General features: G+C 34.3%; 1 protein-coding gene across 4 annotated transcripts in view; it reads left to right on the top strand.

The window, feature by feature from the left end:
• The window catches only part of LOC106060056 (ATP-dependent 6-phosphofructokinase-like), a 37,217-nt gene extending 23,952 nt beyond the window's left edge, over positions 1–13,265 (top strand). For all 4 annotated transcript variants that reach the window (XM_056015110.1, XM_056015112.1, XM_056015111.1 and 1 more), the window contains 6 exons: positions 1,399–1,551; positions 8,140–8,304; positions 8,581–8,645; positions 9,008–9,222; positions 9,933–10,038; positions 10,926–13,265. In XM_056015110.1, the coding sequence (XP_055871085.1) occupies positions 1,399–1,551; positions 8,140–8,304; positions 8,581–8,645; positions 9,008–9,222; positions 9,933–10,038; positions 10,926–11,079 (858 nt within the window). In that variant the 3' untranslated portion in view covers positions 11,080–13,265. The remainder of the gene's footprint in view (positions 1–1,398; positions 1,552–8,139; positions 8,305–8,580; positions 8,646–9,007; positions 9,223–9,932; positions 10,039–10,925) is intronic.
• The last annotated feature ends 2,687 nt before the right edge of the window (positions 13,266–15,952 follow it).

Here is a 15,952-nt window from a genome sequence, read left to right on the forward strand (position 1 = left end):
TCCTGGCTTATGATGGCCTCCTTCATTTGGATAATCTGGTTTGTTATGCCTGGTTATTAGCAATGGTTGGAATGATGTGGCCCCAGGGGCAGACTGGGTGTCAAACTCAGCCTTGCCATTTCTATGCAATCTGGCCCATAAACTGTATATCATATAATGGGCATCAAATTATAGGCCTACCTGTCCTCAAAATCATAATTTTGATGATGTATTGATATCTGTACACATGTAAGCAGTGAACTCTATATCTTTACAAGAAATGTAGGCCTTATGTTGCTTTTTAATTGTGTAGGCCCTAAAAGGATGAAGCTTTCTACGAATGTTGGCTATTACATTGTATCAGAAAATGTGTTAGTTTAGATTAGTATTACAATGTAGAGTCTGTAAAAGATTTTTTTTAAACATGAGGCTCACTTGTATAAGAGAATATTATAAAACCATTAACATTTTAATACATGTCATAGTGGTGGCATCCACATGGCCCTTTCCATGGCCCTACCGGCCCATTTGGGTACCAGCCCACTGGGCATTTACCCGAATGCTCATAAAACCAGTTTGCCCCTGTGTGGCCCATACAACTGTTGTCCACTCTCCATGCAGCTGATGTATCCAAGAACTGCAGGTGCCCATACAGTTTGGCTGTGTGCTGAAAACTGCCAAAGTGTCACCGACTCTTGATTTTTCCTCAGGGTTGACTCCCAAAGCCTTTCCTATGTTTGGGTGGGTGACATTATCTCAGTAGCAGGATCTCTTGAAGGGAATAGTCCCAGCTTCAGAGGGGCTTCACACCTGATTTTTTCTTCAGGTTGACTCACTCCTTTAAGTGAGCCTCTCCTATATGAAGAGTCTGACTAGGTTAAGAAGCTTTCTTTACCTGATCTACAGTCATTAATAATATAAAATTTGAGTTTTACTTGAGAAACTTTTCAATGGAAACTTAAATTTAACTTAAATTTGGGATGCTAGCCCATAGAAGGATGGAGTTGTCTATAAATCTGATTTCTGGACTTAAGAAAGAAAAATAATGTATTAAGAAGGTTTTAGGTGAATTAGTATATTTTTAAAGATCACAAATTATAATGTAAGGTATATTAGCATATAGCTTCTCTTTAATCTCTTTGCAAACTTTTAATTATTCTACATTTCATTAACTCAGTTTAAAAAAAAAAATCCATTTTTATCTTGTTAGATTAATATTTATTGGGATTTTTTAAGGTCCATAATTTGTGCTCCTATTTGACTTCTTTTTAATTTTCAAAGTTTTTCTCTTTCAAAATGTCATTAAATTACTCAGACTCAGAAACTTTGTGTGCTTTAATAATATCTTTATATTTGTGCATAAATAGTTAAATGTTTGTTCACTTATTTTTCAAGTGTCATTCTATTGTCATTCCGCAGGCATTCCACAGTGCATACCAACTGGCTGAAGCAAGAGAGTCATTTCCATCACTGTGTATTCCTATTGTGGTTATACCTTGTACCATCAGCAACAACATCCCAGGTTCTGATTTCTCCCTTGGCGCTGACACTGCCCTGAATGAAATAACAGATGTGAGTTGTGGAATAACAGAAGTTTGTTGTTCTCTTTTTTTTTTTTTTTGGGGGGGGGGGGGGGGGGGGGGGGAGAGGAGAGTCAAAGAGCTTTTTCTTTGTGTGTTATAGGAAATTTTTTTACAAATACTTTCTTTCCTAGTGCTATTATAGCAAGAAATGTGTTGCCTGAGTCAGCCAGGAAAATCAGTGACTTGGTAGAATTTAAGTCATTGATTAACATATATGACTAGATTTACCTAGGGACACACATAGGAGGTAATCAACTGTAACTGTATTTTATAAGATTATTTTAAAAGTTGAATTATATTTCTTACTAGTTTAATTTGGTAAGCCTGTTGTGTTGAATCTAATGTATTAAAATATTGAATACACAAGAGTTTTAGCTCTGTGAATGAAGTAGAGGAATAGTCTATAGCTTTCTTTTTTACTTAGTTCCATTGGGGTCTTAGACTGGAATAAAAGACTAGCGTACAACTTTCCTTTTACTTAATTATTGAAAAATATGAGCCAATGGTTGTCTTTTTTTCCTTTTGGTTCTTTTTGATAAAGATTGCACCAAATCTATTCTACTATCTTGTAGAAAGACAATAGTAATTATGGCTTTTGGAGCTGGTGAGTGTGGTATAGTTAAGGGAACTGAATCGTGGATTCGACACAATATGCATACAGTTAATCCAATTTTAAAAAGAGTCCACTTTCACATCTATTTAAAGATCACTGAGTACAGGAGTATGGACCATTGGCTAACCCCACATTAGTCCAAGACTAAAGTAGCTCACTTCACTTCTAATACAGAGAACTTCTAATGGGGGTGTCACAGATTACATTATAGAATTGTTTGTACATTTCACTTTTGAAAGAAATATAAGCCCTCGACATGAGTCTCGGGATTTAATCCTCAAATTTAGACACTTGACATTCAAGTCAGGATTTACCCAAGGGACGTAATTAGTATGTTTGAAATATATTGGTTGATTTGAATTTAAAACAAAGACATTTTGAAAAGAGTTAGCGCCAGAGAATTGGCGGTAGTAAGAAAGAAAAGCCAGTCGATAAAATAAGGTTCTTATAGTCAGTCACGTTTCTAAGAGCTCTGTTTGAAAAAGCCTTTGTAATATGTTTCATGCTCATTGATTTGTAATTTGTACATAAACTGTACTTACGTTGTATTTAATAAAGTTCCAGAGTTTTGTTTTATCAAAGAATTGTCAATTGTGATTCTAGATCTTCATTTTTTGTTAACCATTGAATTCAAGTAAAATCCCCGGCATCACAACACATCGTGACGTCATACCATCCGAATGTTGTGACATATTTGGCACTCTCCGACTAACAAAAGTTCATGGACAACTTTTAACGAAATTTATTCAAGATCTAGATCTGGGACCAATTTCTAAACTCTTCAAAGGAACTTCATTCTTATTTAACGGAGGACAGAATTTCTGTGTTTAACAGGTCAGTTGGTTATCGATAATTCTTTTATAAAGATTTTCGTTAGAGTTACGTCTAACTCACGAAAACTATTATTATATGTAATTGGCAAAAGGAATAAGACCAATATACATAATAACTGGCATTATTAAAAGACCAGTAAAGCAAATAACTGGCATTATTAAAAGACCAGTAAAGCAAATAACTGGCAATATAAAAGACCAGTAAATCAAATAACTGGCATTATAAAGAAGACCAGTAAATAATCATTTGAGCAGCACAAAGTAAACAGAAGACCAGATTTAACCAACTGTTAAACCAGTAAAAAGTACTCGGCTCAATAGATCTATATATTCAATCATACGACTCCAGTAACTACAAGTCTACTGTCAAGAATTTATAAGCAAATTGAGGCTTCATGAACTTTGTCACTATATTATTATTATATCTGAGATAAAGCCAAAATCCAGATATCGAACATTTTGCTCCAATACAAGAAACTAACAAAAAAATTAAATATGGCTTCCAGTGCTAGAACACAACGATTCTTCGAATTAATAGAATTTGCCAAAGAAAAGCAAATTTCAAAGCCAGACCAGTGGGCAGAGAAACAAGAAGAAAAAGAATACCAAGAGCAAGAATCTGAAAAACGCATGCAATTAGAAGAAAAAAAATTGCAAGAATCTGAAAAACGCATGCAATTAGAAGAAAAAAAATTGCAAGAATCTGAAAAACGCATGCAATTAGAAGAAAAAAAATTGCAAGACGCTGAAAAACAAAGGCAAGACGCCGAAAAGCAAAGACAACATGAAAAAGAAAAAATGGAATTCGAAAGGCAAAATAAAGAAAATAAAGAAAGCATTTCAATTCAAGGTCACTCAAGTATGTTTGACAAATACAGATTAATGAACAAAATATCGGCTTTCAACGAAAACATTGACAATATGGACTCGTATCTCATAAGATTTGAAGAAATAGCTACAACATCCGGTCTACCTGAAGCACATTGGTCGAGCTCACTCCTCACCCTTTTGACTGGCAAAGCTGTCAACATTTGCTCACAACTGTCCATCAATGAACGCAGCACTTACTCTGATATCAAGGAAGCTCTACTGCGCCAATACGGAGCAACTTCAGCCAACTATAGAAAGAAATTCTATAATGAAAGGCCACAGCAAAATGATGATCCTCAAATTTTTGTAGCTAATATGTCAATGTGGTTTGATAGATGGGTATCCATGGCAAAAATAGAAGAAAGTTACCAAGCTCTGCGTCAACATATTATTATCGACAACATCACCCATGCTCACTCAGAAGATATTCAATCCTACATTATAGAGAGAAATCCTACTGATATACAGACATTAACCAAGATCATCAGACAATATAAAGCAGCCTATCCAAACAAGTCAGTCAAACCATCTGTTGAAGAAAATTTTGTCTGCTTTGCTCAAGACAAAAATGCAAGATATAAGTCAGATGACAAAGTCAAATGCAACAAATGTCATAAACTAGGGCATTTCACGTCTCAATGCCGCAGCAGAACCACAGAATGTTCATTTTGCCATAAAAAAGGTCACCAAACTCATGAATGTTGGAAAAAACAGGCAGTCTCCAAAAATCAAAATTTTGATAGACCCACATCACCAACTCAAAGATACAGCAATAGAGAGCAATACAATCTCAACAAAGCACCTGGAAACAATAAACCAGATAACAACAAACCTCGCTACAGAAGTCATTCACAGGACTCCAGACCACAATATATGCCAAACAGAAGCTCATATAACAGAAGCTATTACAATGAGCACTCAACTATGACAGTCATTGCAAAGTCCAATGGTCTCAAATTTTATCCAGGCTTTGTAGGAGACAAGAAGGTGGAAGTTCTTCGTGACACCGGAAGCACGTCCACATTAGTACATGAACGCTTCGTACACGCAAACCGTTTCACAGGCAACCACGTCCAAGCCACTGCCTTCAACGGAACTGTCAGCAAGTTACCTGAAGCCATCATTTATGTTACTACACCATTCTTCAGTGGTCAAACAAAAGCATTAGTAACACCCAATCTACCAGTGGACCTAATCATTGGAAACATAGAAGGAGTTAAAGAATGCACTCCTCAAGAACTTACTGAATGGACAAATGCCATACAGCAAGGTCAAAAATGTTTGGCAGTAATGACAAGATCCATGTCCAGACAACAAGAACATTTGGCACCTGAACAAGTTAGCCAAAATAATCACATGGCTACCTCAGTTACTCAAGCTATGCAGAAAGCAACAGAACCAGTTACTAGTCCAGTAGCCAGCAACAATCAAGAACATTCAACATGGACACCCCCAGTTACATCAAGCCCATCCCTACCGGTCATAAGTCCACCTCCAATTCCCGAATGTCCATTGTTGAACTTTGAAGAACAAGACGACATGCCCAGAGTCTCTAGCAATGATACAAGAACTCTAACTGTTCAAACTGAAGTCCATCAAGACAAGTCTCATGAACCAGAAGCAGATAACAAAGAAATTTTTATTCAATCAACTTTGGCTATACCAGACAAAAGAAAAACTATGCAACTTGACTCTACCACTTATACAAGTATTCCTCATCTGAAAGAATGTGAGTCAACTAAAGAAGCCATTACAACCAAGAACATTGAAAGTCAAAGAATATTACATGAACACATGAAATCAAGATATTTTGCTCAAGAAGATCAAGTCAATTTACTGTTACCAGATTGGAGTAACAAGCTATTCTACAAATGGCAAGGTCCTTTCCACATCATCAGAAAGATTTCCAACCTGCTTTATGAAATCAACATCAACAAGTCAACCAAAGTATTTCATGTTCATATGTTTGAACATTACCATGAAACAGATTTCCAACCTGCTTTATGAAATCAACATCAACAAGTCAACCAAAGTATTTCATGTTCATATGTTTGAACATTACCATGAAACAGATAATGAAGACATCAAAGCAGAAGTTGAACATTTTACAAGCTTAGCAACTATTCCTGAGGAAGAAGAAGAAACATCATCAACACCCATTCCTGAGATAGATGTTTCATTACCGGCATCAAATCAATTTGACATTCCCAAGGTCATCACTCTGGATGACATAGCACTACAGCAAGTGAAGGACACTAAAGTGTTTCCAGACCATGCAGATTTCTTTACCAGTGTTTCTGAAACATTTCCAGTACTGCAATTTGAAAATAACCCAGAGAGCAACAACATTGACAACACCAAGTTTCATCCTCCTTCTACTCAAGGGGCAACTTTTCTTCAGAAAGGAACAAATGAACTTCTTCAACATTGCTGTATTGACCGATTGAACTCAGACATGTTCAGTCATTGCTCTATTGAACATTCTAATGCAAAGCATTCTGCTACCATTGTTCTACAGCGTCAAAGTTCATCAACCAGAAAATTGAGTTTTGGTTTCGGACAGTTCTTATTTTCAACAAACTCAAACGTGGTTCAATCAGACATTATCTGTGAGATCAATATGACATGGAGACAACAGTTTCATAAACTGAAAGACCTTTTCTTCAAGTTTAGAAAACGCGTACACACATCCATGACGGCAACTCAGAAGGGTTCTAAACTTCACACTTACATTTTATATATGTACTATACCATATTTAGTGCCACTTGATCCATTATCATTCATACTCGTCAAGGAAGAACATTATCCAGTTATATTTAATTAATTAATTAATTTGTTTACTCACTTTTTCCACAGGAGTTCTATATCAGATGTTGTTTTTATTTTAGCACCAAGCAACCCAATGAGGAAAGTCACTCATTCAAGATACTTTGTTTATTATGTTTCAGCATCTTTGCATATGACATGCATCAGACATTTTAATTTTTAAATCATGAGCATTTTATTTCAGGTATTTTATTTCAGGTCGAATATTATTGCATATATACTATTATAATAGTACAGATACATGACAGACAATTGGAATTTTTCATTGCTTCACACATATTGAGGTTTATATCACATTGAGTATTATTTTCTCAGAAGATTGTCATGTACTATCACAATTATTTTTTCTATGTCAATTTTTCATATGCAATAGATTTTTCCATGTACACATTTTCACATTAGTACTAACCAAATGAGTTATAATGTCATATTTTAATATTATCATGAAGCACCATGAAGAGAAGTAACCTATTCAATTCAAGATTTAATTTATCCAAGTATTATGCCTTGTACAACTTTTGATATTGTTCATGACAAGCATTGTCTCATTTTCATAACTACTTGAACAGTGAGACAGGTATTCAAAGTCATCAATAATTTTATTCTCTGCATTTACATTTTTTTATTATTGTTGTTATCTCCAAGTTGACTTTATTTTGTCATATGTTACCTCAACCATTTTTCTATAATTTCATATGGTATTTTGTGTATATTTAAATAATTTTAATACATATGAGCATTTCTATTACCATACAAATGCTAAATGGAGGGGGGGGTAATATGTCACAGATTACATTATAGAATTGTTTGTACATTTCACTTTTGAAAGAAATATAAGCCCTCGACATGAGTCTCGGGATTTAATCCTCAAATTTAGACACTTGACATTCAAGTCAGGATTTACCCAAGGGACGTAATTAGTATGTTTGAAATATATTGGTTGATTTGAATTTAAAACAAAGACATTTTGAAAAGAGTTAGCGCCAGAGAATTGGCGGTAGTAAGAAAGAAAAGCCAGTCGATAAAATAAGGTTCTTATAGTCAGTCACGTTTCTAAGAGCTCTGTTTGAAAAAGCCTTTGTAATATGTTTCATGCTCATTGATTTGTAATTTGTACATAAACTGTACTTACGTTGTATTTAATAAAGTTCCAGAGTTTTGTTTTATCAAAGAATTGTCAATTGTGATTCTAGATCTTCATTTTTTGTTAACCATTGAATTCAAGTAAAATCCCCGGCATCACAACACATCGTGACGTCATACTATCTGTTGTTGTGACAGGGGGATTGGCAGAGGATGAAATAAATCCACACAATGCTATTGCTTTTCAGCATAGACACTACCTCCACAGCTTAGTGCCAGAAAGAAGAATAAAGAAAGAAGAATAAATTAGGTGAATAAAACTACTGACTTCCTCAATTTCTTTTGTTACAGATATGTGATAGGATAAAACAGTCTGCGACTGGTACAAAGAGGCGTGTGTTTGTTGCTGAAACAATGGGAGGGTACTGTGGCTACCTGGCCACACTGGCAGGCTTGGCCAGTGGCGCTGATGCTGCTTACATCTACGAGGAAAGGTTCAATGTCATGGATCTTAAGGTTAGATACTATTTTTCCTTTTTTATTTATATTCATAATGACTTGATGTTCTGATTAAATATTAAAGACTTATTACAAATTACCCATTACTTTTTAATAGGGTGAGAGCTCATTATAAGCTTAAAATTATTGTTTGCTACATTTTTAAGGATTGGAATATTTTGTACTGCATTCACTTTATGGTTAGATCATAAGATAATGCCTGTGGGACATGATTGTTCCTACCCTCATCACTATAGTCTTGTTACAAAATGTATTTGTTTGTGATCTCTACAGCAAGATGTTGAGCATTTGAAGGACAAAATCCAGAATGCGGGTGTTCAAAGAGGTCTAGTTCTTAGGTAGGATTTGAAAGTACATCAGATTACAGTTGATGAATTGTTTAGTAAATGAGGCGTAGATACAGAGAATTGTTTGGGAAGTTTGCAAAGCCGAGTTATATCTTGAGTCATATGAGTTAGAAAAGGTTTTCTAATGTCGAATAATAATTTTGCTTTCATATATATTGAAGTATTTCAACTTGAGATTTTTATGCTAATAAGTTATGATTCATACGCAGAGATTTTTATTTTTTTTTTGTGTATTGACTTAATTTCTTTAAATATGGACAATTTAAAAAAGAAGACCTTTTCACTTTGAACTTAATTAATAAATAATTTTGTATAGGCTTTTTGCCCTATTCATTTATTTTTTCTTCTTTAAGAAATGAAATGGCAAACGAAAACTATACCACTGATTTCATCAACCGACTGTTCTCCGAGGAAGGATCCCCGGTATTCACCACACGTATGAATGTGCTTGGCCACATGCAGCAAGGTGGTTACCCTTCCCCATTTGACCGCAACTATGGAACAAAGATGGCGGCAAAAGGAGTTGAGTGGTTGTCGGAAATGGTGGAGAAATACACTGATGAAAAAGGTGAAGATCTTTGTATGTAGATAACGTTTTTGAAGATATAGCGTGTATCAACATCATTAGATAATTAGGGCAAAGAAAGTGTGGATAACTTAGATACTTTTGTGGCATTTCACCAAATAATAAATACATTCTTTTTTTGTTTTCCTAAAAATTTATCACACATATTAATAGATCTTAAAAGTACCCTATTTTTCTTATCCTCTTAAGAAGTTGTTTGTAATTTTGCTATAGTCCTTTGCAATATGCCATCTAGGTATATCGCATTTTTGTTTTCTCTTTTCTAATCAATTTCCATAGCTGACGATAATATTTTTTTTTTAAAAGTGTATATTGTGTGTGCATTCAAAATCACAAAATTCCTAAAATTTTGTTTTGGAAATTGTGCTACTTACTCTAAATATGAAATAATATAAATTGAGTGTATACTTGTTAGTACCAGTATTTTCCCTTATCACATTGCTTTGGCACCACTGCTGACTTGTTCACGACCTCTCACCAGGCAAGATTCTTGTCAAAACAAGGTAATTGATTGACAAGAAAGGTTCAGAGCTTGAAGTCGGTAACAAGTTTATTTTTTAAGCAGTTTTTTAGGAGTCAGCTGAGATCTGGTGGGAGGTTGTCACTGGTCCAGACTAAAATTTTATAAAAATGAATGTCCAGACTTGTAGGTAAATTGTTGAAAAGAAGGCGTATTTTACTCTCTGATTCAGGCAATGTAAGAACAGGTAATGCTGACACTGTGGTTCTTCTTGGCATGTTGAGGAGACATCTCACATTTACTCCTGTTACAGAGTTGGCTGAGGAGACAGATTTTGAGTGAGTTGTGTAGCTAAATTATTTCTATGTAGATTTTGATAAGCGTTCTTAAAACTGTTTAAAAAAAAAACAAGAAAAGTTTTTATATAAACTTGCTACTTTATGATTATTTATTTCATTAAATGAAATATAATTTTTTTTTTCATAATCATATTTTTACTTGGAGAATTTATTTAGTTTTTTTAGGATTGATTTAATCACAGAGCTATTAAACAAAGTTAATCTTCTCCAGAATTCATGACACTTCAAGATAAAAAAATCTTTGTTTGATGACCTAAGTGTCATTATAATTAATCTTAAATTTATAATTTATTATGTCCCTAATACAGCCATGTCAGGCAATAAAACACAGTAGATTTGATATCCTAACACTTAAATGGTCTTAGAATTAATATTAAATCTACTAAAAGTATGTGAATACTGAAAAGCACCTCACAATTCTTACTTTTGTTGAGAAAGTTTTGTACAAAACAGTTTAGATAATGAGCAAATGGATGCAATATTATTGAACTTTCCTAAAGCTTATTACAAAGTTTCCCACTAAAGCCTGATCCAAGATTTTAAAATAGAGAGTAATCATAAATAGCTTTAAATCAATACCATGATTGTAAACACAGGTGGCAAGTAGTTTAAGGTCCTCTAGTGTTATTAATTTACTTAAATGACCTACCCGAATTCATTAGTTCTGGATGAAAAGATTAAAAGACATTGAGCATGACCACATACAATAAAGAACAGTTAAAAACGACCCAAGACTTTGTTGTGTTTCTAAATTGGAAACTAAATAGGCACATGTCTTTTCACTTAGTAAAGTGTTAGGCATCAAGATTAACAAAATACTCTACACAGAAACTGCTTTTAAATTGTATTCATATTTTTCTCTACAGTAAAAGAATACCAAAGGAGCAGTGGTGGTTGAAGCTACGACCCCTTCTGAGAATCCTAGCCAAGCACTCTGTGGTTAGCTACGAAGTGGAGGCTGAGATTAAAGCCAACATAGACGACGATGATGACGATGAGGAAGGGGAGCACATACTTTAACACTGGGGGGGACACAGTGTAGCTCTGTCTGTTCTTGCTTTCCCCAATCCTAACCCTTCGGCTGGCACAGTTCATCCCTTCCCTTTTTTTGAAAAATTTAAAACTGAGCCTGTTGCCCTCATTTGCTACAGCTCTAGAAATTTTGTTTTGGCATAAATTATGTTATGATCTAGCTCATGCTAGAGTGATATGTCTGAAGAGACTTGTACATTTGATAAAAATGTCTATTAAGCATATGTCTTTTGAGAAAGCTTAAACATTTGTATGCCATTTTTTTATCCCTAAATTAATATACTTGTATGCATAATTTTGTGAATACCAGCAGAAAATCAAACTTGGGGCTTTTATAACCTGTTTTTATATAGTACTTGGGGAGTATTGAGAACAAAATTTCAACATTGTTTATATCTGTTTTAAAATATTAAAATATTTATGAATGCATACAAACAAGAGTTGCTTGGCACACTGTCTAGCTAGTGAACTCTTTCTTCTCAGTTAAAGTACAGTTTCAGAAGAATTGACTTACTTGCTTTACTTTTGTTCACTATGAACAAGTAGCCATTCTTTCCATTTTATAGATTGTAAGTAGTCATATAGGCATAAATAGTAAATATTTGTTTGTTTTTTTTTAAATTAAAGATGTACTTGTTGTTAGATCATACTACCATACATTCGTTTCTCAACAGTCTAAAACTAATTCAAATATTACGCATTTTATATGCAGATCACTACACCTATACTGTCTTTTCCTCTTTTTTTGGGTCTTGATTATATACACGTCAAATGATTTAAAGCATTTACCTGTTGGTGATTTTTGTCAGCATATGAACACTAATGGTCTGATGAGTTTTTTATTTTATGTTGTTATTGTCATCAACTATTGTTTTAGGTTTTTTTAGTTGTAAGGTTAATCTGCCAAATCCCAACAGAATTTCCTAAAATTGATTGATTAGTAAATGAAGCATTTCTTAGCAGATAAGATATAAACAAATGTGATCTGCCGGGTAAGTAAACAAATGTGATCTGCCAGATAAAGCTCATTACTTCATCATTAGGTGTTTACAAGAGTGTCTGCCCCAAATGTTGAGCAAATTAAAAATGGAAGTAAATATAAATGTGGCCAAGTTTCAGGATCTTTATGCTTATACACACAAGTTCACTCATGTTCTAGGGCTGATACTTGTGTGACTGATCCTCACAACTTTGTGTTTGCTCCTGTTATTATCACAGTTGTGACTAGATGTCCAACCAGGAACTCCCATGTTCAACAGAATGCACAATATTATTTTTTGTTGTTTTTTTTTAATGTGGAGTCTCAAATGTAAAGTCTTTTCTTTACTAAGACAAAAATAAAATTGGTAAATGCTTTCAAACCTCCAGTGTGCCCCTTGATGTCAACATATGTTGTGTGTTGTATCAAGTCATTTAGTCCATGTCCATGTATTAGCAATTAATTTATTTTAAATTCATATTAAAAATTAGAATTCTGAAACAGTTTTACCATCTTTACCTCCCTTAGATGCTTAGGCTACATTTCTCATCTAGTTCTTGGCCATGTGACTTGTATACTTTTAAGTGATACTTCCTCATTCCTCCTCCTCCCCCGCCCAATTCTGAAAGATCTTGGACGGTTGCATCCTTTAATACTCTCCTTGCCTCTGCTTACAGGGAAAGTACTAGTAGTATATGTTTTGATCCTTTTTCTTTCATACTGTTTGTCTTTATAGATTTAGATTTCAATAAACTTTAATTCCTTGCATGGTAAATTATTTGTACATTACAACTAGCAAGTAATACATATGATTATCAATTGTTTAGTGATTTATTTTTCTTTTGCATCATTTTTATTATAATCCATCTGTATAGATTTTCAAATTACTTTTTTTTACGTACCGGTATATGATTTTATAATAAGTATTACAAAAGGCAAAGAGTTGTTATATTATTTATTCGAGAAACTTGCACAAGATGAAGATGTGATCTTAGAAGACATTGGGATCTCAATGTGTAGGCTTATAGAGATGTATATTTAGATACAATATACATGTGTGTGTATATATATACTTGTACACCTAGTGCTGTGTTATACAGATTTTAATACAGTGATGTCAGCATGGTTTCACAAGAACATTTTCCAACCCTATATCACTATTTTGTTTTGCTGTGTAATAGATTCTTGTGTATTATCTGGTGAGTTTTGTTTTTCTTTTTTTTTTTAAAATCAAAATTGATTATATTTCTTGCCAACGAAGACATTGAGGCTAGATGCTTTTAAACATATAATATTTTTGCACTGAATTCTTGATGGGTTTACATAAAATTTAAAAAATGTAATATCAAGGCTTTTAATTAGATTATACTTTTCCTCATTGACTGATTAGAGGTAATGTATGCAGTCATTGAATAGAATATTTTTTGTCTTGGGTTATTTTTATGATTAATCATATTCCTGCATAAGTAAATGATTGCAGTTAGATTTCAAACCTTGATTAGATCTTTTGTTTGGCATTAGCAAGTGGCAGAGTCGAAAAAACAACCTGACTATCTAACCAAGCTGTGATAGTTCCATCTCCAATCTAGATAAAGAATTTTAAATTGGGGATAAATTTGCATCACAGCATTGTTTGCAGAGCATTTGAAGGCTGGACAGAAACCTTTTCCCCAAGACTTGTCCCTCATTTATACATACAGGAATCAAAGTGGCCCATGGGAAGGCACTAACATTTTTTTTTTTAAATTTAAAAGTAAGAGGTAGGCCATCAGTACAAAAGAAAGAAAAAATATGATGTCAACTAACATTATTCTCGGCTTATAAATATTGTTTTGGGCACGGTAGCTGAATGATTAAACGCTTGGCTTTCTAACCTGGGGTCCTGGAATCAAATCTCATTGTAGACTGGGATTGGGAATTTCTGGAATTTTAGGGCACCCCTTCCACCCAACTCTAATGGGTACCTGATTTAAGTTGGTGCAAGTAAGACACCCTGCTCATTAACCGTTGGCCAAAGAAACATCTTAACATCATCTGCCCTATAGATCGCAAGTTCTGGTATCAACATTTTAATAGAGCATGATCAAGTCTAAATCATCACCACACTTTAAAAAGACCATGATGAAGTCTGATATCAATATAGTACCACACTTTTAGAAGACCATGATGAAGTCTGATATCAATATAGTACCACACTTTTAGAAGACCATGATGAAGTCTGATATCAATATAGTACCACACTTTTAGAAGACCTATGTCACAACATTCAGATGGTATGATGTCACGATGTGTTGTGATGCCGGGGATTTTACTTGAATTCAATAGTTAACAAAAAATGAAGATCTAGAATCACAATTGACAATTTTTTGTTAAAACAAAACTCTGGAACTTTATTAAATACAACGTAAGTACAGTTTATGTACAAATTACAAATCAATGAGCATGAAACATATTACAAAGGCTTTTCAAACAGAGCTCTTAGAAACGTGACTGTCTACAAGGACATTATTTTATCGACTGCGCTTTTCTTTCTTACTACCGCCAATTCTCTGGCGCTAACTCTTTTCAAAAAATGTCTTTGTTTAAATTCAAATCAACCAATATATTTCAAACATACTAATTACGTCCCTTGGGTAAATCCTGACTTGAATGTCAAGTGTCTAAATTTGAGGATTAAATCCCGAGACTCATGTCGAGGGCTTATATTTCTTTCAAAAGTGAAATGTACAAACAATTCTATAATGTAATCTGTGACAACCATGATGAAGTCTGAGATCAATGCAGTACTCCACTTTTAAAAGACCATGATGAAGTCTGAGATCAATGCAGTACTCCACTTTTAAAAGAGCAGGATGAAGTCTGAGATCAATGCAGTACTCCACTTTTAAAAGACCATGATAAAGTCTGAGATCAATGCAGTACTCCACTTTTAAAAGACCAGGATGAAGTCTGAGATCAATGCAGTACTCCACTTTTAAAAGAGCAGGATGAAGTCTGAGATCAATGCAGTACTCCACTTTTAAAAGACCATGATGAAGTCTGAGATCAATGCAGTACTCCACTTTTAAAAGAGCAGGATGAAGTCTGAGATCAATGCAGTACTCCACTTTTAAAAGAGCAGGATGAAGTCTGAGATCAATGCAGTACTCCACTTTTAAAAGAGCAGGATGAAGTCTGAGATCAATGCAGTACTCCACTTTTAAAAGACCATGATGAAGTCTGAGATCAATGCAGTACTCCACTTTTAAAAGAGCAGGATGAAGTCAGAGATCAATGCAGTACTCCACTTTTAAAAGAGCAGGATGAAGTCTGAGATCAATGCAGTACTCCACTTTTAAAAGAGCAGGATGAAGTCAGAGATCAATGCAGTACTCCACTTTTAAAAGAGCAGGTAGAAGTCAGAGATCAATGCAGTACTCCACTTTTAAAAGACCATGATGAAGTCTGAGATCAATGCAGTACTCCACTTTTAAAAGAGCACGATGAAGTCAGAGATCAATGCAGTACTCCACTTTTAAAAGAGCAGGATAAAGTCAGAGATCAATGCAGTTCTCCACTTTTAAAAGAGCAGGATGATGTCAGAGATCAATGCAGTACTCCACTTTTAAAAGAGCATGATGAAGTCAGAGATCAATGCAGTACTCCACTTTTAAAAGAGCAGGATGAAGTCAGAGATCAATGCAGTACTCCACTTTTAAAAGAGCAGGATGAAGTCAGAGATCAATGCAGTACTCCACTTTTAAAAGAGCAGGTAGAAGTCAGAGATCAATGCAGTACTCCACTTTTAAAAGACCATGATGAAGTCTGAGATCAATGCAGTACTCCACTTTTAAAAGAGCAGGATGAAGTCAGAGATCAATGCAGTACTCCACTTTTAAAAGA

Source organism: Biomphalaria glabrata, chromosome 17, assembly GCF_947242115.1.
Source record: "Biomphalaria glabrata chromosome 17, xgBioGlab47.1, whole genome shotgun sequence".
Lineage (NCBI taxonomy): Eukaryota > Metazoa > Mollusca > Gastropoda > Planorbidae > Biomphalaria > Biomphalaria glabrata.